Below are 23,735 nucleotides of genomic sequence, written 5' to 3' on the forward strand. Positions count from 1 at the left end.
CCTTTCTTATTTCCAATGCCTTACATTACTTGGAGGAACATGCACGGTATCGTGACAGCACCGTAAGTAAAACTGTTAAGTCTAAGAGTTGTCCTCAATAACCTAAGCATAAGGGTGATTTAAGACATATGTCAGGATCTTGACGCGGGAGAGATATATCATAATCTACACTTGGAAAATCTTGGAAGGAATGGTCCCAAATCTGCACACAGAAATCACTCCCTACGAAAGTAAAAGACTGGGCAGGCGATGCAAAATGCCCCCAATTAAAAGTAGGGGCGCCATTGGTACACTAAGGGAAAACACCATAAGTGTCCGGGGCCCAAAACTGTTCAACAGCCTCCCATCAAGCATCAGGGGAATTGCCAATAAACCCCTGGCTGCCTTCAAGAGAGAGCTGGACAGATACCTAAAGTCAGTGCCGGATCAGCCGGGCTGTGGCTCGTACGTTGGACTGCGTGCGGCCAGCAGTAACAGCCTAGTTGATCAGGCCCTGATCCATCGGGAGGCCTGGTCATGGACCGGGCCGCGGGGGCGTTGATCCCCGGAATAACCTCCAGGTAACCTCCAGGTAACCTCCAGGTAAGCGTATGCAGCACCTGGCGCCGACGCTTGATCAAACATATACAGTAACTGGAAATTGAACTATAAAGAAAGTCTAGATAACATGAATCTCATGTCACTGAAAGAACAAAAACTCACTGAAAATATGATCACATTACAATACAAGCAGAGGTAATGTTAGTGTCAGAGACACTGTTTAATAGTAAGAAAAGACAGGAACAAGGGATCATAAGTGGAAGCTGAAAACTCGCAAGGGCCTCAGTGATATTAGGAAATATTTCACCAATGTTAGAGTGGCAAAATATTGTTATGAGTTGGACGAGGTGGTGGTGGAAGCCGCGAGTCATTTACAGCGTCTCTAAAGAGATCTGAGGGAGATCCTAAAGCTATTTTGTTTACATTTCCGAGACTGTAGTTCCTCATTGGCTGCGCTGTACGTGGACCTCATAATGCACACACACACTATATATATAGATATATATATATATATATAATATATATATATATATATATATATATATATATATATATATATATATATATATATATATATATATATATATATATATATATATATATATATATATATATATATATATATGTGTATATATGTGTGTGTGTGTGTGTGTGTGTGTGTGTGTGTGTGTGTGTGTGTGTGTGTGTGTGTGTGTGTGTGTGTGTGTGTGTGTGTGTGTGTGTGTGTATAAATTTTAAAATAACAGAAGCGACAATATACACTCCAGATAAAAAGTTTAATTAGGTCCGTGGTTCGATTCCCGGTACGGGTGGAAACATTAGAGCGTTTCCTTACGACACCTGTTATCCCTGTTCACCTAGAGTAAAATAGGTACCTGGGTGTTAGACGACAGGTGTGGGAACAAAATTAACCTAATTTGCCCAAAACGTTCTGCATAATTATGGGTGTTTCTATATAGTAGGTCATTGATCTCAGCTATGGTCTGTACAAGTTTTACATATACTTGTAGAAATAAAGATTATTATTCTTATTCGTCTCAGCCAGCGACGACGACAGAGTTTTCCAGAAGACGTCGTCGAATTGAGACACCGAGACACAGGAAGCGTTAACCAGAGAAGAAGAGTGATACACATAGACCATTAACCTATATAGGAGGACCTTAGGTCTGTCCTAGTATATAAAGGAACCCTTGTGTAATCACTACTGTAAATTAACAGGCCAAGACCTTCGGATCCTTGGATACTAACATCCATCGACCACTAGTCTTACTATAGGGCAGATAGCAGCAGCAATCATCATCATCATCATCATCATCATCATCATCCCTCCGCTACTCATGGACGTGACAGCCCTTGCCACCAACATTATCAAAGTGATTACCAGAAATCCACTACCCAAAAGGACCTACACAGCAGGTGTGTACAACATAACATGTTGAAGTGCTTACACAGCAGGTGTATACACATCTGCTTACACAGCAGGTGTGTACAGCATTCCATGTTACAGTATTTACACAACAGGTGTGTGCAACATAATCGTTTAAAATGGTTACACAGCGTGTGTGTACAATATACTATGTTGCGTATGCAACGTAGGAACACAAATACGCATTTAGGAACACAAATACGCATTCAGAAACACAAATAACCCTTCAAGAACAAAATAAAATCTCTCCAGGAACACAAATACGCCTTCAGATATACAAATACGCCTTCAGGAATACAAATACGCCTTCAAAAACACCAATACGCCTTCAGGATGGATAGTACAAACACTGCATTCCCACATCCTGAGCGAGAAAGACAGTAACCAGTTTAAGTAAGATTCGTCAGAAAACAGGTCAAGCGTTTCCTTACGCGGGTCTTAGCCATATAATAACCTGGCGTTGGAGCTTCTGGTCATCTGACCGAGGCCTTCCACTGGCTTATCAGTTCACCCCTTTAAAAATTAGGATTATGTATATATATTTTTTTTGACAGTAACAAGCACAGTGAATATGAAAAACCGGTTACAATATTTTTTAATAAAATTAGTTCATTTTATGTACGTTTTATTCATTAATGCATTTATTACAGCTGACATCTATAGCGTATAATTATTATTATTATTAATTTGCAGGTCTTCAAGGATTTTATTTCATTACACTTAGATAAAGAAAAGCTCAAAATAAATTATGAGAACTTCCAGAGCAAAAAAAAAAAAGATTAATATTAAAAGAAATTATACTAAATCTAAAAAAAAGGAGTTTTAAGAAATTATATACATAAATCTTTGCTACTTATTCTTAAGGTGTATTAATTACCGCTGTCAATATTGAGTTTAGGTCCAGGTCTAAACTCAGACCTTTACTTAGTTATGATCATACGAATAACAGCTCTGAACCCTGGCAATAATTGTTATTTCTTGTGGAAATACTTAATTTTGGAGATAGCACAAATAACATTTTTATTTTGGCTAGAAAGCGTGACGGAAGAACCAACCAACGGTTAGTATCGAGTCAAGTGATAGGGCTGACCAATTACATATCAGTCTTCTCGCACACCTGACCAGTCACAGCCAAATGATGGCGGAGTTCTTCTCATTGTGATATATGTAAGTTTATCACACTTTATCAAAACAATTCAGCACGTTACAATCGTTGTTGATCAGGTTAGGTTAGGTTAAATTACGTTAGATAACGTAAAAGGGCACAAGTGCAGCTAATTACATTTTATTGTGGCAAAGTTTCGCTCTCCAGGAGCCTGACAAAGCTCCTGGAGAGCGAAACGTTGCCGCAACAAAATCTCACATTAGTTGCACTTGTGTCCTTTTACTTTACATATTGTCGGTAATTCTACCGACATATATACGTTAGATAACGTTAGGTTACGTAAGTTGATACTTAAAAGTAACGTAACCCAACTTACACTCTATCAAAGGTACAATCTACCTCACAGTTATACCGGCTGGTTGGACCTTCCTTGCTGCTGTTTGGCCAGAAAAAAAAGAATTTATGCTCATACATAAGTAAAGAGCAAAGTTGACACCAGGACCTAAGCTCAATATTGACCAAGGGCTCGTATGAGACCAGGACCTAAACTCAATATTGACCAAGGGCTCGTATGAGACCAGGACCTAAACTCAATATTGACCAAGGGCTCGTATGAGACCAGGACCTAAACTCAATATTGACCAAGGGCTCGTATGAGACCAGGACCTAAACTCAATATTGACCAAGGGCTCGTATGAGACCAGGACCTAAACTCAATATTGACCAAAGGCTCGTATGAGACCAGGACCTAAACTCAATATTGACCAAGGGCTCGTATGAGACCAGGACCTAAACTCAATATTGACCAAGGGCTCGTATGAGACCAGGACCTAAACTCAATATTGACCAAGGGCTCGTGTGAGACTAAAAATTATTTTGTAGAAAAAAAGTCTTAATGGGATTTTTTTAACCAGTTTAGTAAAGAAAAACACAAACTGCATAACAGACTTTAATTAGGACAAAGTTTCGCTCGCTGTAGGGCGAAACTTTGTTACAGCAAAAAACTGTTTTGTGACCGTGGTTTTTTTTTTTTTTTTTTTCAGTGTTGTAAGAAATACATCATTTAGATTCAGGTTGGATGTATGATCCACTACAATAACTTGGTTGTATGATCCTCTACAATAACTTGGTTGTATGATCCTCTACAATAACTTGGTTGTATGATCCTCTACAATAACTTGGTTGTATGATCCACTACAATAACTTGGTTGTATGATCCACTACAATAACTTGGTTGTATGATCCACTACAATAACTTGGTTGTATGATCCACTACAATAACTTGGTTGTATGATCCACTACAATAACTTGGTTGTATGATCCACTACAATAACTTGGTTGAATGATCCACTACAATAACTTGGTTGTATGATACACTACAATAACTTGGCTGTATGATCCACTACAATAACTTGGTTGTATGATCCACTACAATAACTTGGTTGTATGATCCACTACAATAACTTGGTTGTATGATCCACTACAATAACTTGGTTGTATGATACACTACAATAACTTGGTTGTATGATCCACTACAATAACTTGGTTGAATGATCCTCTACAATAACTTGGTTGTATGATCCTCTACAATAACTTGGTTGTATGATCCACTACAATAACTTGGTTGAATGATCCACTACAATAACTTGGTTGTATGATCCACTACAATAACTTGGTTGTATGATCCACTACAATAACTGGGTTGTACTATCCACTACAATAACTTGGCTGTGTGATCCTCTACAATAACTTGGTTGTATGATCCACTACAATAACTTGGTTGTATGATCCACTACAATAACTGGGTTGTACGATCCACTACAATAACTTGGCTGTGTGATCCTCTACAATAACTTGGTTGTATGATCCACTACAATAACTTGGTTGTAAAATCCACTACAATAACTGGGTTGTATGATCCACTACAATAACTTGGTTGTATGATCCACTACAATAACTGGGTTGTGTGATCCACTACAATAACTTGGTTGTACGATCCACTACAATAACTGGGTTGTATGATCCACTACAATAACTTGGTTGTAAAATCCACTACAATAACTGGGTTGTATGATCCACTACAATAACTGGGTTGTATGATCCACTACAATAACTTGGTTGTACGATCCACTACAATAACTGGGTTGTATGATCCACTACAATAACTTGGTTGTAAAATCCACTACAATAACTGGGTTGTAAAATCCACTACAATAACTGGGTTGTGTGATCCACTACAATAACTGGGTTGTATGATCCACTACAATAACTTGGTTGTATGATCCACTACAATAACTTGGTTGTAAAATCCACTACAATAACTGGGTTGTATGATCCACTACAATAACTTGGTTGTATGATCCACTACAATAACTTGGTTGTAAAATCCACTACAATAACTGGGTTGTATGATCCACTACAATAACTTGGTTGTATGATCCACTACAATAACTGGGTTGTACGATCCACTACAATAACTTGGCTGTGTGATCCTCTACAATAACTTGGTTGTAAAATCCACTACAATAACTTGGTTGTAAAATCCACTACAATAACTTGGTTGCAAAATCCACTACAATAACTGGGTTGTATGATCCACTACAATAACCTGGTTGTATGATCCACTACAATAACTTGGCTACAAGCATTGTAACTTCACACTACAAGTCTACATCTCGTCCTCATACCAAACGTTCGTTTCCCAACTTTTCTACGAGCCACCAGATAGTCACTTGTTCATCCAGTCTTCGGCGCTGCCAGGCTGTAAATGGCTTTCCCGATGACGCAGATTTCTGCAAGGTTTCGACAGATTACGTAAATACAGGCTGGTCTTACGTAATGTTAAAGAGACAGAAGGAAGTAAGGGAGAGGATGAGTGGGAGAAGATGCATTATTATTATTATTATCAAAAAGAAGCGCTAAACCACAAGGGTTAAGAAAGATGCAGATACGATGGATGGGGCAGAAGAATGTTTTTAAACATTCTGTGAGAGAAGGAAAAGGAGGAAGAGATCCGAATGTAAAAACAGCCGAAGGCGAACGCATTACTCATTCGCTAAAACGAAAGTATTGGTCAACCGATCTTGTCGTAGTGCGTGTGAAAGCGAATGTGTTTACAATGAGGGCGAGATGGAGAATGAAGAGTGTTTGAAAATACTGTGGCTTTTAGAGGTTCAATCTAACATTCGTAAAAAAAATTCTTCCGATGTTCACTCAGCGTTAAACAGCGTTTTAAGGAAACATCTTACACGCTAAAACAGCTTAAGAGAACACTTCATGGTGAAGCCATTACCTGGGAATGTCTTGACTTCCGGTAACGTAGAATGGGGACTTCACTGGCAGTGTAATGACTCGTGACTAACACTGTGTGTAAAACAACGCTTCATAATATATAAAATGGTAAGTAAAAGGATACATCACTGAGGTACAGTTCTACAAACTAGGGGTTACATAGTTACTTTAACTAATTTATGAGAGTAACAGCCTATTTACACACACACACACACACACACACACACACACACACACACACACACACACACACACACACACACACACACACACGTATATATTCTAGAATACAAGCTGACCTCAATCGTCTGAGGGTCTTTTTGGAGCGCCTTCTAAATTATGCTGCGTTTGAATCCCTAGTTGGCCAGGTTGTGTAAATTGTGTAATGGAGCCTTCAGTCTCCCTGCTAGGTGATGCGTCTGTGTTGCCTGCTCTCTTGTCAGCTACTGATCTGACAGCGGGCACCACAGAATCAGTGCTTGTTTCTGTGTGTGGATTTGTGGGATTGGTGACCCTGTTTTGAGAATTGACCGAGTTGTTAATTACAGACGAACTGCTGGTAGGCGTTTCAGATTTCCCTTTTGAGGTAATGGAGTTGCTGCTACTGCTGCTGCTGTTGTTGAATTTGCTGCTGCTGCTGTTGTTGAAACTGCTGCTGCTGCTGTTGTTGGACATGTTGGTCATCTCTTTGTGTAGTCTGGATGCAATGCTGGTGTTGCCGTCATGGGGTGAGAACTCGCCTGCTGGGAGCGTCTGTGTGGAGTTATCTGGATTCCTGGTGACGCGCAAGAGCTTGGCCGTTTCTTCCATTTCCCTCAAGATGTCGTCTAAGATATCAATGAGCTTCTCGTTCTCTCTGATGCGAGACTTGTCCACTTCCGTCAGCGGTCGCTTGGGGTACTGTGCGTCGGTATCGTCCTCGGTGAAGATCTCTTGAGAGGACGTTCTTGTAAACTCGTCCTCCTTTACTTCTCGATCATGGCCTCTCTTGTTTATTGGAATATCTCCTTCAGTATTTGCCTCGCTCTCCTCCAAACTTGTGTCTCTCTCACTATAAGAAATTTCGTCACCATTGGTGTTATCAAAGTGTTTAAAATCTTTCTTTATATTATTTCGAGAGCCTCTCTTTGCCTTCTCATCAAAGGCGCTTAAACTTCGGACTCTTTCAGAGGGCCTTGAGTTTGGCAAAGCTCTGGAAGGAAAAGTGGAACTGCTCTTGCTCTGAATATTTTGGTTATTCGTCGATTCTGATGGGCCTCTTCTTGGTATTCCTTTCGGGCTGCGGCTGTGATGTCTCTCAGGGGCCATGGTAGCCGTAACCTGTTGTCTCGTATCTTTTGATACTCCACCGGAACCCTCAGAAGAAAACAAGTGCTGAGATCGGGAAGCATTGACCGCTGGTGCCCGTGTATCCTTTACCGTTGGTGACTTCATGATTGAACCATCCGACGAGGACCTATGGCCATTAATCGGTTCCTTAGCTTTGGATTTTTTGCTGTGTTGAACCGGTGGAACGGCTGAGGCCGCTGCTTGATTTGTATTATGGATGGACATTGCAGACGGCGTTGCTAGAGTAGGTCCAGGATTCAAAGTAGGAGTTTCAATCGCGGCATATTCTGAAAAGTAAGTGAAATCTGATAGCGATCCGTAGTCATAGTTTGGCAAATATTCATTAAATAACACATCGCCAGTATTGAAACTCGTGTCATAGAATCCTTCAGGATGCTCTTCGGTAAGAGACTCCTCTGAGGAACTAGCAAAGACGCCCTTCTCAAAAGTTTTCTCCAGAGAAGATACTTCTGAAACCCCCGTGGAAGACTGGGGCGACGGTAGTGGTTCAGAGTTCTGGAGAGGCGCTGTGGTCGTCAATGTATCCTGCTCGTCTCTCTCAGTTACCCCCATATCCTGGCCCTCAGCAAGCGGCACATGATGGGGCTGGAAGCGTCGAGCGGCACCAAAGATCCTGTTATCCACTTCCTCTGTTAGAAGCTCCTGAAGCTGCGTGTGGTATTGGTTTTGCAAGACTGCCTGTGTCCCTCTACCAGCAGCAACAGCTCCAGCTAGGTCGTACGGCTCTGGCCTGCAACATTACAAGACAACCTTACTCAGAGATTTCACATTATGTATCTTACAAAAACTGAGATCTTATACATGACGTTTGTGAACCAAACGTCATGTTGACTCAAACCATAAACATCTAGATGGCAACCTCACACTTATGCCCCACCACCACAACAGCACATATTTCATTATACATTTACAATGATGGTGTAAAGGTGGATGTGCGGAGATACCACCTGACTGACATGGATTCGAGCCCACATGACGTCCTTTCAAGACATTCACTAAAGGAAACGTTTCACCACGAGTGACTTCATCAAGCATCATGACTGATGCAACTGGTAATTATAGCATACATGACAAATAACTTGAATTAACAATCAAAATTGCTACTATGAATAATATATATATATATATATATATATATATATATATATATATATATATATATATATATATATATATATATATATATATATATATATATATATATATATATATATAAATTTTGCCTGAGCTACTCACATCTCCTCAGCGCTGAAGACTTTCTCCTGCAGCTTCTGAATGTCATGTTTCACGTCAGCGATCATCAAGTTGAGAAAATCGAAGGATCCTGGGTCACCCTTCTCGCCCGGGGGCCCCGCGGGCCCTGGAAGACCCCTGGGCCCTGGCTTGCCTGGGGCCCCTGGGGAACCCTGTTGGAGAGGGGAAGATAAAACAAGAGTGGGAGCTTCGTAAACGATGAAAGGGTTAAAGGCGAGTGATTCTGAGGATTTTCTTGTGTGGAGCGCTAATGGATAGCTTCATACTCTCTCTCTCTCTCTCTCTCTCTCTCTCTCTCTCTCTCTCTCTCTCTCTGGCTCAATAACAAGATAAAAAAACTCAGTAATAACTATGTCCAAGCTTAAATTAATCATTGGAAACGAACAATAAACAATATGATCGTTTAATTATTAAACCTCGAACAACGAGCCTAGAAAAACAACGTTATTAACGAAAAACCAAGCAACAAGATACAATATAAGAAAAAAGATCCTGTTTGGATGAATTAGCAGGATTAAACCAAGCAGGGTGCCTTGCTACCTGTTATGGGCTCTTGATCCATGAAATTAGAAGTACCCTTTCTGTTCCTCGGATCGAACCTGATTTCCTCCCATTCTTAAGAGCTGTCATGACCTCAATATAATAATTATGATAATAATAATAATATGCATAGAGAGACATACGTATATCTCAGTGTATATACACAGAGATGCATATATCTCAGTGTATATACACAAAGATACACGCTTCTCGGTGCATATACCCTTCCCAGGGGTGTGTATATACCTCGTATATCTGACTGGAGTTTCAACAATGTAAACACAAATATAAATCATCTCTGGGAAATCGTGTATGGAACGTGTCTCTCCCTCTCAGCTGACGGGGGATCGAGCCTCCAACACAGCCTTGCGCGGAATAAACCACAAGGGTTTAGCTCTTCATATAAGCTGTAATATAACGTTTATGTTACTGCGCCGAACTCGTGCGGGTCATTTGGCACAAGACTTGGTGACTGGACTCACTGTAATGTGCTCAGTGAGTAATACGTACCGAGATGTACTCACTTCATGTTCCTTGAGATGTACTAATCTTGTGTTCACTGAGATGTACTCACCTGAGCCGCGATCGCCCTTTTGGGTGATGTACTCGCCTAATTGTACTCACCCAATTTTACTCAACTAGTTGTATTTAAGTTATGTGTGCAAGGGGTTGAGTTGCAGCTCCTGGGCTGCTCTTTGCGCTTCTCCCACTTCTTGTTACACTCAGGATGCATTTCTTGCTATTTCCTGTAACTCATTTCAGAGTCCAACTTGTATCTGAGGCCCCTTGTTCTGGCCTCTCACATGTGTACAGTGTGTGCTTGTGTGTGTGTGTGTGTGTGTGTGTGTGTGTGTGTGTGTGTGTGTGTGTGTGTGTGTGTGTGTGTGTGTGTTTAGTTAACAGTTGTCAAAGACACTTGTCGATAGATACTGGCCTGTTGTGTATGTGGCTGTACACACCTAATTGTGGTTGCAGGGGTCGAGACTCAGCTCCTAGCCCCGCCTCCTGGCTGTGATTGTGTGTGTGTGTGTGTGTGTGTGTGTGTGTGTGTGTGTGTGTGTGTGTGTGTGTGTGTGTGTGTGTTTAGTTATCAGTTGTCAAAGACACTTGTCGATAGATACTGGCCTGTTGTGTATGTGGCTGTACACACCTAATTGTACTCACCTAATAATAGTTGCAGGGGTCGAGACTCACCTCCTAGGACCGCCTCCTGGCTGTGATTGTGTATTTGTGTGTGTGTGTGTTTGTGTGTGTGTGTACTCACCTAGTTCACCTACTTGAGGTTGCAGGAGTCGAGTCCAAGCTCCTGGCCCCGCCTCTTCACTGGTCGCTACTAGGTCACTCTCCCTGAACCATGAGCTTTATCATACCTCTGCTTAAAGCTATGTATGGATCCTGCCTCCACTACATCGCTTCCCAAACTATTCCACTTCCTGACTACTCTGTGGCTGAAGAAATACTTCCTAACATCCCTGTGATTCATCTGTGTCTTCAACTTCCAACTGTGTCCCCTTGTTGCTGTGTCCCATCTCTGGAACATCCTGTCTTTGTTCACCTTGTCAATTCCTCTCAGTATTTTGTATGTCGTTATCATGTCCCCCCTATCTCTCCTGTCCTCCAGTGTTGTCAGGTTGATTTCCCTTAATCTCTCCTCATACGACATACCTCTTAGCTTTGGAACTAGTCTTGTTGCAAACCTTTGCACTTTCTCTAGTTTCTTTACGTGCTTGGCTAGGTGTAGGTTCCAAACTGGTGCCGCATACTCCAATATGGGCCTAACGTTGTACAGGGTCCTGAACGATTCCTTATTAAGATGTAGGTATGCTGTTCTGAGATTTGCTAGGAACCCATATGCTGCAGCAGTTAGTTGGTTGATGTGCGTTTCAGGAGATGTGCCTGGTGTTATACTCACCCCAAGATCTTTTTCCTTGAGTGAGGTTTGTAGTCTCTGGCCCCCCTAGACTGTACTCCGTCTGCGGTCTTCCTTGCACTTCCCCAATCTTCATGACTTTGCATTTGGTAGGGTTGAACTCCAGGAGCCAATTGTTGGACCAGGTCTACAGCCTGTCCAGATCCCTTTGTATTTCTGCCTGGTCGTCGATCGAATGAATTCTTCTCATCAACTTCACGTCATCTGCAAACAGGGACACTTCGGAATCTATTCCTTCCGACATGTCGTTCACAAATATCAGAAACAGCACTGGTCCTAGGACTGACCCCTGTGGGACCCCGCTGGTCACAGGTGCCCACTCTGACACCTCGCCACGTACCATGACTCGCTGCTGTCTTCCTGACAAGTATTCCCTGATCCATTGTAGTGCCTTCCCTGTTATCACTGCTTGGTCCTCCAGTTTTTGCACTAATCTCTTGTGTGGAACTGTGTCAAACGCCTTCTTGCAGTCCAAGAAAATGCAATCCACCCACCCCTGTCTCTCTTGCCTTACTGCTGTCACAATGTCATAGAACTCCAGTAGGTTTGTGACACAGGATTTCCCATCCCTGAAACCATGTTGGCTGCTGTTGATGAGATCATTCCTTTCTAGGTGTTCCACCACTCTTCTCCTGATAATCTTCTCCATGACTTTGCATACTATACATGTCAGTGACACTGGTCTGTAGTTTAGTGCTTCATGTCTGTCTCCTTTTTTAAAGATTGGGACTACATTTGCTGTCTTCCATGCCTCAGGCAATCTCCCTGTTTCGATAGATGTATTGAATATTGTTGTTAGGGGTACACATAGCGCCTCTGCTCCCTCTCTCAGGACCCATGGAGAGATGTTATCCGGCCCCATTGCCATTGAGGTATCTAGCTCACTCAGAAGCCTCTTCACTTCTTCCTTGGTTGTGTGTACTGTGTCCAACACTTGGTGGTGTGCCCCACCTCTCCGTCTTTCTGGAGCCCCTTCTGTCTCCTCTGTGAACACTTCTTTAAATCTCTTGAGTTCCTCACATACTTCACGGTCATTTCTTGTTGTCTCTCCTCCTTCCTTCCTTAGCCTGTGTGTGTGTGTGTGTGTGTGTGTTGATCGTGTCAAAGCGCGCTGCAGGGAACGCAATACTACCCAGAGGGAACACAGTGCACTCCAGAGGGAATACAAATCACACAATACTCACCACCGCACCGCGTCGACATCTACAGAACTGCCTGCGGCTGCGGCCTTGAAAGACGGTCCAGGAGTCGAGAGGGAAGTCTTCTTTGGTGAAGGGGTCGTCCGCAGGCGGGGGCGGCGTGGGCGCCAGCGTCGTGGGCGCCGACCACATGGGGCCCTCCAGACCCCTTTCCCCTGGGGGCCCCGGTGATCCAGAAGGACCTGCCGACCAGAATCGTAACCTGAATTTACTCCAGCTGGCAGCCCAGGGGTCGCCCTGCCCCAGCTGGCAGCACAGGGGTCGCCCTGCCCCAGCTGGCAGCACAGGGGTCGCCCTGCCCCAGCGTGCAGCACAGGGATCGCCCTACTCCAGCTGGAAACCCAGGGGTCGCCCTGTCCCAGCTGGCAACCCAGGGGTCGCCCTACACTAGCTGCCAACCATTAGACTGACAAAGTCTGCACAGACTTTGTCAATCAAATACAGAGATGGTTTTTATAATAAAGAGAGTAGAACAGATGGATAGGTAATTAAAAGTGTTCTATTTTATAGCGTTCTAGTGTTACTAGGTGTTCAGTTCCCTAGAATTCTTGCCTGAGGGTGTTCATTTCTTAGCCTTGAAGGGCTGAAAATTATTCGGTTCGTTAGCCTTAACGGAAAGTGTGTACTCTCTTAGCTTTGATACAAGGTGTAGAGTTCCTTAGCACTGATCGAAGACACAGGCAGGAGAGTTGATTCTTATGTATTGAAGCTAAGGCAAAGGTGCAGCACTTGGTGACGGCGTCACAGATGGGTGGAGTCCACCTATGAGGTGAAGCCAGAAAGATGGTCCAGCGATAAGAAATAAGGTTGTAGAAGATATTCTTTGTGAGGCTAATGAACTGAAGAATAAAGGACTTAACACCTTACTATGTAACACACACACACACACACACATATATATATATATATATATATATATATATATATATATATATATATATATATATATATATATGCAAAACAACCACTGTGAAAGAGTAGAAAGAGTAGTGAAATTCCAAGCGCTTTCGTGACTACTCACATTATCAAGGAACTATGAAAGTAATACAAACAAAGGAAGGCAATTAAAGGGCTTAGATTACACCTCACAGTCAACCCCCACAATAAAGAAACGCCTGACACGCGACAATACCGGACTCATAAGAAAAGAGGAACACTGCAGTAGGTCCGCTGGTCCAACTAGACAGGTCCTCACGACATCCCAATAACAAAATATTCTACCCAAGAAATAAGGTTTATTATTTGTCCAATGTATTATTAAACTCTAACCAAATTTTATTAATTATAAATGAGTCTAATTTATATAAACCTAAGGAAATATTCATATTTTCAAAACTGCTTTTTATGAAACAAGATTCAATTATATTCCTGTCGACCATGGACTTGCTTGATACTACTTTCTTAACTTTTTGAAAATCAATTGGATGGTTAAAATCTCTCACATGAATAAATAGAGCATTGGAATCTTGTCCAGTTCTAATGCTATATTTATGTTGTTTTAATCTTAGTTCGAGATTTTTACCAGTTTGACCGTAATAAACTTTATCGCAAATTTTACAAGGAATCTTATAGACACATCCATCAGCATTTTGGGGGGAATTCTTTATCAAAAGTTTTTTTACTGTATCAAGATTTTTGAATACAACTTAAAATTAAAATTCTTATGAAGAGAAGGAATATCAACCAAGTTTTTATGGTAAGGGAGAACCAACATATTTTTAGTTGAATAAGGTTGGTTGTCCCTTTTTGGGTTGTAAAAAGTATTTCTAGCAATTTTAAATGATTTATCAATTACATTTCTTGAGTATTTCAGATAAATGGCTATTTCATAAATTTTAGATATTTCTTCATCTATGAACTCTGGACTACAAATACGTAAAGTTGAAGATTGAGACACTTATGCAGCATATGAGAATCTTTATTCAGGAAACGTTTCGCCGCACAGTGGCTTCATCAGTCCAATACAAAGAGGAAGGCGTAAGGTGAGGAGGAGTATGAGGTAATCAGTCCCTCAGCCTGGAGTCGATGTGTTCAGTCCATCAATCTTGTAGAATGTACAGCATAGGTCCGTAGACGTGGCTTATATACTTTAGTGAGGTGAGGTGAAGCAGGCGGAGGCGGGGTCATAGTGGTACCATCCACTAGTCGAAGTAGGTCTTCGTCCAAAGGTTGAACAAGTGTTGAAGAATTCTTTGTAACAAGATCCCATGATGCTGCAGTGTCTGACAGTTGTGATGAATGGTTTGAAAAACCTCACCTCACTACAGTATATAAGCCACGTCTACGGCCCTATGCTGTACATTCTACAAGATTGATGGACTGAACACATCGACTCCAGGCTGAGGGACTGATTACCTAATACTCCTCCTCTCCTTACGCCTTCCTCTTTGTATTGGACTGATGAAGCCACTGTGTGGCGAAACGTTTCCTGAATAAAGATTCTCATATGCTGCATAAGTGTCTCAATCTTCAACTTGTCGGTTTTTCAAACCATTCATCACAAATACGTAAAGCTCTCAAAAACATTGATGAGAAAACAGACGTTTAACTTTATCTTGAGGGGAAGAATAATAGTGTACATAGGAACAGTTATTTGTAGGTTTTCTGTAATTTTTTTTCTTTTTTTTTTATTCATGTGAGAGATTTTAACCATCCAATTGATTTTCAAAAAGTTGACAAAGTTGTATCAAGCAAGTCCATGGTTGACAGAAATATAATTGAATCTTGTTTCATAAAAAGCAGTTTTGAAAATAGGAATATTTCCTTAGGTTTATATAAATTAGACTCATTTATAATTAATAAAATTTGGTTAGAGTTTAATAATACATTGGACAAATAATAAACCTTATTTCTTGGGTAGAATATTTTGTTATTGGGATGTCGTGAGGACCTGTCTAGTTGGACCAGCGGACCTACTGCAGTGTTCCTCTTTTCTTATGAGTCCAGTATTGTCGCGCGTCAGGTGTTTCTTTGTTGTGGGGGTTGACTGTGAGGTGTAGTCTAAGCCCTTTAATTGCCTTCCTTTGATGTATTACTTTCATAGTTCCTTGACAATGTGAGTAATAACGTAAGCGCTTGGAATTTCACTACTCTTTCACAGTGGTTGTTTTCCATATTTTAAAATCACCTGTTTACTGTGATCTTATTGCACACATATATATATGTGTGTGTGTGTGTGTGTGTGTGTGTGTGTCTATATATATATATATATATATATATATATATATATATATATATATATATATATATATATATATATATATATATTATTATCACACTGGCCGATTCCCACCAAGGCAGGGTGGCCCGAAAAAGAAAAACTTTCACCATCATTCACTCCATCACTGTCTTGCCAGAAGGGTGCTTTACACTACAGTTTTTAAACTGCAACATTAACACCCCTCCTTCAGAGTGCAGGCACTGTACTTCCCATCTCCAGGACTCAAGTCCGGCCTGCCGGTTTCCCTGAACCCCTTCATAAATGTTACTTTGCTCACACTCCAACAGCACGTCAAGTATTAAAAACCATTTGTCTCCATTCACTCCTATCAAACACGCTCACGCATGCCTGCTGGAAGTCCAAGCCCCTCGCACACAAAACCTCCTTTACCCCCTCTCTCCAACCTTTCCTAGGCCGACCCCTACCCCGCCTTCCTTCCACTACAGACGGATACACTCTTGAAGTCATTCTGTTTCGCTCCATTCTCTCTACATGTCCGAACCACCTCAACAACCCTTCCTCAGCCCTCTGGACAACAGTTTTGGTAATCCCGCACCTCCTCCTAACTTCCAAACTACGAATTCTCTGCATTATATTCACACCACACATTGCCCTCAGACATGACATCTCCACTGCCTCCAGCCTTCTCCTCGCTGCAACATTCATCACCCATGCTTCACACCCATATAAGAGCGTTGGTAAAACTATACTCTCATACATTCCCCTCTTTGCCTCCAAGGACAAAGTTCTTTGTCTCCACAGACTCCTAAGTGCACCACTCACCCTTTTCCCCTCATCAATTCTATGATTCATCTCATCTTTCATAGACCCATCCGCTGACACGTCCACTCCCAAATATCTGAATACATTCACCTCCTCCATACTCTCTCCCTCCAATCTGATATTCAATCTTTCATCACCTAATCTTTTTGTTATCCTCATAACCTTACTCTTTCCTGTATTCACCTTTAATTTTCTTCTTTTGCACACCCTACCAAATTCATCCACCAATCTCTGCAACTTCTCTTCAGAATCTCCCAAGAGCACAGTGTCATCAGCAAAGAGCAGCTGTGACAACTCCCACTTTGTGTGTGATTCTTTATTTTTTAACTCCACGCCTCTTGCCAAGACCCTCGCATTTACTTCTCTTACAACCTCATCTATAAATATATTAAACAACCACGGTGACATCACACATCCTTGTCTAAGGCCTACTTTTACTGGGAAATAATTTCCCTCTTTCCTACATACTCTAACTTGAGCCTCACTATCCTCGTAAAAACTCTTCACTGCTTTCAGTAACCTACCTCCTACACCATACACTTGCAACATCTGCCACATTGCATCCCTATCCACCCTGTCATACGCCTTTTCCAAATCCATAAATGCCACAAAGACCTCTTTAGCCTTATCTAAATACTGTTCACTTATATGTTTCACTGTAAACACCTGGTCCACACACCCCCTACCTTTCCTAAAGCCTCCTTGTTCATCTGCTATCCTATTCTCCGTCTTACTCTTAATTCTTTCAATAATAACTCTACCATACACTTTACCAGGTATACTCAACAGACTTATCCCCCTATAATTTTTGCACTCTCTTTTATCCCCTTTGCCTTTATACAAAGGAACTATGCATGCTCTCTGCCAATCCCTAGGTACCTTACCCTCTTCCATACATTTATTAAATAATTGCACCAACCACTCCAAAACTATATCCCCACCTGTTTTTAACATTTCTATCTTTATCCCATCAATCCCGGCTGCCTTACCCCCTTTCATTTTACCTACTGCCTCACGAACTTCCCCCACACTCACAACTGGCTCTTCCTCACTCCTACAAGATGTTATTCCTCCTTGTCCTATACACGAAATCACAGCTTCCCTATCTTCATCAACATTTAACAATTCCTCAAAATATTCCCTCCATCTTCCCAATACCTCTAACTCTCCATTTAATAACTCTCCTCTCCTATTTTTAACTGACAAATCCATTTGTTCTCTAGGCTTTCTTAACTTGTTAATCTCACTCCAAAACTTTTTCTTATTTTCAACAAAATTTGTTGATAACATCTCACCCACTCTCTCATTTGCTCTCTTTTTACATTGCTTCACCACTCTCTTAACCTCTCTCTTTTTCTCCATATACTCTTCCCTCCTTGCATCACTTCTACTTTGTAAAAACTTCTCATATGCTAACTTTTTCTCCCTTACTACTCTCTTTACATCATTCCACCAATCGCTCCTCTTCCCTCCCGCACCCACTTTCCTGTAACCACAAACTTCTGCTGAACACTCTAACACTACATTTTTAAACCTACCCCATACCTCTTCGACCCCCATTGCCTATGCTCTCATTAGCCCATCTATCCTCCAATAGCTGTTTATATCTTACCCTAACTGCCTCCTCTTTTAGTTTATAAACCTTCACCTCTCTCTTCCCTGATGCTTCTATTCTCCTTGTATCCCATCTACCTTTTACTCTCAGTGTAGCTACAACTAGAAAGTGACCTGATATATCTGTGGCCCCTCTATAAACATGTACATCCTGAAGTCTACTCAACAGTCTTTTATCTACCAATACATATTCCAACAAACTACTGTCATTTCGCCCTACATCATATCTTGTATACTTATTTATCCTCTTTTTCTTAAAATATGTATTACCTATAACTAAACCCCTTTCTATACAAAGTTCAATCAAAGGGCTCCCATTATCATTTACACCTGGCACCCCAAACTTACCTACCACACCCTCTCTAAAAGTTTCTCCTACTTTAGCATTCAGGTCCCCTACCACAATTACTCTCTCACTTGGTTCAGAGGCTCCTATACATTCACTTAACATCTCCCAAAATCTCTCTCTCTCCTCTACATTCCTCTCTTCTCCAGGTGCATACACGCTTATTATGACCCACTTTTCGCATCCAACCTTTACTTTAATCCACATAATTCTTGAATTTACACATTCATATTCTCTTTTCTCCTTCCATAACTGATCATTTAACATTACTGCTACCCCTTCCTTTGCTCTAACTTTCTCAGATACTCCAGATTTAATCCCATTTATTTCCCCCCACTGAAACTTCCCTACCCCCTTCAGCTTTGTTTCGCTTAGGGCCAGGACATCCAACTTCTTTTCATTCATAACATCAGCAATCATCTGTTTCTTGTCATCCGCACTACATCCACGCACATTTAAGCATCCCAGTTTTATAAAGTTTTTCTTCTTCTCTTTTTTAGTAAATGTCTACAGGAGAAGGGGTTACTAGCCCATTGCTCCCGGCATTTTAGTCGCCTCATACGACACGCATGGCTTACGGAGGAAAGATTCTTTTCCACTTCCCCATGGACAATAGAAGAAATAAAGAAGAACAAGAGCTATGTAGAAAAAGGAGAAAAACCTAGATGTATGTATATATATATGCATGTGCGTGTCTGTGAAGTGTGACCAAAGTGTAAGTAGGAGTAGCAAGATATCCCTGTTATCTAGCGTGTTTATGAGACAGAAAAAGAAACCAGCAATCCTACCATCATGCAAAACAGTTACAGGTTTCTGTTTCACAGTCATCTGGCAGGACGGTAGTACTTCCCTGGGTGGTTGCTGTCTACCAACCTACTACCTACCCAACCTACAACCCCATATATATATATATATATATATATATATATATATATATATATATATATATATATATATATATATATATATGTGTGTGTGTGTGTGTGTGTGTGTGTGTGTGTGTGTGTGTGTGTGTGTGTGTGTGTGTGTGTGTGTGTGTGTGTGTGTGTGTGTGTGTTTGTGTGTGTGTATATGAACATAAGAACATAAGAAAGAAGGAACACTGCAACAGGCCTACTGACCCATGCGGAGCAGGTCCATGTCCCCCCCCGGATTAGACCAATGACCAGCCCCCAGATTAGCCCAATGACCCACCTAGTCTGGTCATCTCCACTCAAGAATGGAGCACTGCATCAGACCCAGCAGCACAAACTAGTCAGGTCCAACTCACACCCACCCACACCCACTCATGTATTTTTAAGTTTACATTTATATAGTAATATTTAACAATTTTAAGAAAATCTATTATACTGCCTTTAACTTAAAGGAAAGAAAATAAAAAAAATGAATTTCATATTTTTAAAACTGCCGTAAGGAATATTTCCTGATAATGTTGGTAAAAGTTAATCATTTGTTTTTAAAACCGGTGGGATTTTCGTTATGGAAATTGTAATAAAGTTGGTAGAATTACCGACATTATGTAAAGTTTTAAAAGGACACAAGTGCAACTATTGTGACATTTATTGTGGCAACGTTTCGCTCTCCAGGAGCTTTATCAAGCCATTACAAACAATACATGGACACAGAGGGTATATAAAGGCTCAGAGTGAGGTGTAATACTAGTGAGGTAACATTTCGATGTTCACTAGTGGTAGTAGTAGTAGTACTACTACTACTACTACCACTAGTGAACATCGAAATGGTACCTACTACTACTACTACTTCTACTACTACCACTAGTGAACATCGAAATGGTACCTCACTAGTATTGCAACTCACTCTGAGCCTTTATATACCCTCTGTGTCCATGTATTGTTTGTAATGGCTTGATAAAGCTCCTGGAGAGCGAAACGTTGCCACAATAAATGTCACAATAGTTGCACTTGTGTCCTTTTACGTTATGGAAATTGTTCACATAATGGTGGAAACGTTGGTAGTGTTTCCTAACACTGCTGTCCCTGTTCAAATAGTAATAAGTAGGTACCTGTGTGTTAGTCACCTGACGTGGGTCGCATCCTGGGCAAGAGGATGTAGTTAAATATTCATTAACTTAACCTAACTCTAATCTAGCCCGAGTTCAACCAGACCTAAAGTAACCCCTAACTTAACCTAGCCTAACTCAGCTTACCGTAGAATAACTCCAGCTTCCCTTAATCTAACTCAGTGTAAGGTAAAGTAACCCTAGCCTAATCTACTCTAACCTAACTTAAACTAACCCTAACTTAATCTAACTTAACCTAAAGCATAGAACGTGATACATATTTGCATTGCAGAGAACTTAAAGTAACTGACATGAGCAGCGTATGAAAACTGACGTTGTAAAATAAAAATAGTTTGCAAGTTGCGACCACCAGCAGTGTACTTGCTCCCAGGCACCTATTTACTGCACTCCCAGACACCTATTTATTACACTCCCAGGAACTCATTTACTTCACTCCCAGGTACCTATTTACTGCACTCCCAGGTACCCATATATTACATTCCCAGGTACCTATTTACTGCACTCCCTGGTACCCATATATTACATTCCCAGGTACCTATTTACTGCACTCCCTGGTACCCATATATTACATTCCCAGGTACCTATTTACTGCACTCCCTGGTACCCATATATTACATTCTCAAGCACCTATTTACTGCTAAGTGAACGACCTGTAATAATCTCCGAGACAATGGGAATGGGCTTCACCTGATGAAGTCTCGCTCTAACCTGGAATGAGGACCTACCTGGGAAGCCCCGAGGACCTGCCGCACCAGGAGGACCCGGGGGTCCTTCAGGACCTGGCAGACCTGCGGCGAAGCTGTAGAGACGGACAGCAGTGCTCAGCGCTACCACCTTAAACAGTGCAGCAAACGGCACAGCAGACGGCACAGCAGACGGCACAGCATATTCAGCAATATGAATAAACATGTAGATAAATAAATACTAATTATTAATATATATATATATATATATATATATATAAATGCAGAATTTCATATGTAAAAATTTAGAATTAAAGCGCCGTGACTGCAAAGAATTGAGTAAATTCCCCAGAATTTATGTTGACTTGCTGGTCTTAAGAAAGGTATATCTGGAGATGAGACTTGTATGTCTCATAACAGTAAAAATACTTTCAAATGAGCTGATGTAGGTAGCAGCTCTTAGCTTGTCAATAAAGTTAGGAATCCTTAACCTGTAAATAGCTTGTCAATAAAATTAGGAATCCTTAACCTGTAAATAGCTTGTCAATAAAGTTAGGAATCCTTAACCTGTAAATAGCTTGTCAATAAAGTTAGGAATCCTTAACCTGTAAATAGCTTGTCAATAAAGTTAGGAATCCTTAACCTGTAAATAGCTTGTCAATAAAGTTAGGAATCCTTAACCTGTAAATAGCTTGTCAATAAAGTTAGGAATCCTTAACCTGTAAATAGCTTGTCAATAAAGTTAGGAATCCTTAACCTGTAAATAGCTTGTCAATAAAGTTAGGAATCCTTAACCTGTAAATAGCTTGTCAATAAAGCTAGGGATCCTTAACCTTGTCAAACCCTGTGTAAAAAAAAAAAAGAGAGAGAGAGAAAGAGAGGGAGAGAGAAAGAGAGGGAGAGAGAAAGAGAGTAAAGAAACAAAGTGGTGGTAAAGAGAGACAGACCAACTACAATTTAAAGCTTGATATTGCATTTGCATTTACCGTATTTTTTTCCACAGCTGCACCACCTTCCTGTTGCAACAGCACTGGCCTGCGTGGCCTAGCGGTCAGGCACTGGCCTGCGTGGCCTAGCGGTCAGGCACTGGCCTGCGTGGCCTAGAGGTCAGAGCACTGGTCTGCTTGGCCTAGAGGTCAGAGCACTGGCCTGCTAGTTTCAACACTGCTTTGCCATGGGGTTCGAATCCTCTGCCTTCAGAGTGTTCCTCTACCTGCCTCTGCAACTCACCTTTAAGTTCTAATTAGAACACTGACCTTCTCTTCTAAGCTCTTGATCTTTGCTGACATTTGGCCTACGGAGGAGCAGGAGGCGGAGCACTGCAGACCCACGTCGTGGGCGTCCTGGTGGGCGACGGAGAGGGTGGAATGGGGCGGCTGTAATACACGCCTCTGTCCTGGAGATGGTACTGCCCCGCCCTCACTCTCCAGTTCACAGCTGCTGTTGTCGCCACGAAGACGGTAACCTAGTAATAAAAAATACAATGCTTACTCTTTAAATCATTATTACGTTTCGCGTGAAGCACTAAGTCCGTATGGGTCATTCTCCATGACGTGTAGTGGTGTCTAAGTAGTCCGTCTACAAATAGAGATACAGATGTACTGTCTAACTGTAATTTCTTTCTTCTTTCAGTACCATTCAAAAGAAATAAGCATATATCTTAAATACATTTGCAACAGACATTAAAAATGGCAAATTTGTATATACTATGTAACCAACTGTACTCTTTTTGGTTCTCTTAAATCTTGGTTCCTGTGTGTTTTGTAACTCATTCTCCTGTATAAATTACTAAATGTAAAAAGAATAGCTTTGGTTTTTTTGTTTTCGGGTCACCCAGCCTCGGTGGGAGACGGTATTAGTAGAAATATATACTACACAATTATTGCACCATTGACATATCAGCCGTGTGTGTGTTATATTCCAATACATTAAATGATTGTGGGAATTACGGTGGACGAAGCGAACGTTGCTCAAGTTATCCACCAACTTGTTTTGCAACGAGTTTCTGGAAGTCTCCGGATGTTCCACCTAAATTCCCGTAGATTTAGTCACATTTACAACAAGGAACAGCAAATGTTGCTGCAGAAATCGTGTTATGTTGAAGGAGTTTCTTTCCGGTAATGTTTTTGATGGCGGTAGAAGAGCTGGTTCCTATATCGAGTTTGCTGGTGGAAAAGATCTTGGAAATGTATTTAGCAATAGATTTAATGGGAAGCACTATGTACCCTTCCTCAGCAGTGTCGCGTTTGGTAGAGTTGACGATGTGTGAAGGACGAGGTCTGTAATCCTTGATGAAACGAGAGAGGCGCTGTAGTTTCTTGAGGATGTGCTCAAGGAAAGAGCATTCCTCCTCAAGAAACTCACTACTGCAGTGAAGGAGAACTTTGCACTTATTTCGTTGCGTTTTGTCTTG

The 23,735-nt window shown here is 41.3% G+C and overlaps 1 protein-coding gene across 1 annotated transcript in view; it reads right to left on the reverse strand.

Annotated features, from left to right (window-relative positions):
- Positions 1 to 6,534: 6,534 nt before the first annotated feature.
- Positions 6,535 to 23,735, reverse strand: part of LOC128696415 (uncharacterized) — a 37,301-nt gene continuing 20,100 nt past the window's right edge. Inside the window, exons 6-10 of the mRNA XM_070092303.1 lie at positions 22,579 to 22,787; positions 21,365 to 21,473; positions 12,621 to 12,817; positions 8,949 to 9,118; positions 6,535 to 8,442 (exon numbers count right to left, since the gene is read on the reverse strand). Of these exons, the coding sequence (XP_069948404.1) occupies positions 6,663 to 8,442; positions 8,949 to 9,118; positions 12,621 to 12,817; positions 21,365 to 21,473; positions 22,579 to 22,787 (2,465 nt within the window). The 3' untranslated portion in view covers positions 6,535 to 6,662. The remainder of the gene's footprint in view (positions 8,443 to 8,948; positions 9,119 to 12,620; positions 12,818 to 21,364; positions 21,474 to 22,578; positions 22,788 to 23,735) is intronic.

This window comes from Cherax quadricarinatus, chromosome 39 (genome assembly GCF_038502225.1).
Source record: "Cherax quadricarinatus isolate ZL_2023a chromosome 39, ASM3850222v1, whole genome shotgun sequence".
Taxonomy (NCBI): domain Eukaryota; kingdom Metazoa; phylum Arthropoda; class Malacostraca; order Decapoda; family Parastacidae; genus Cherax; species Cherax quadricarinatus.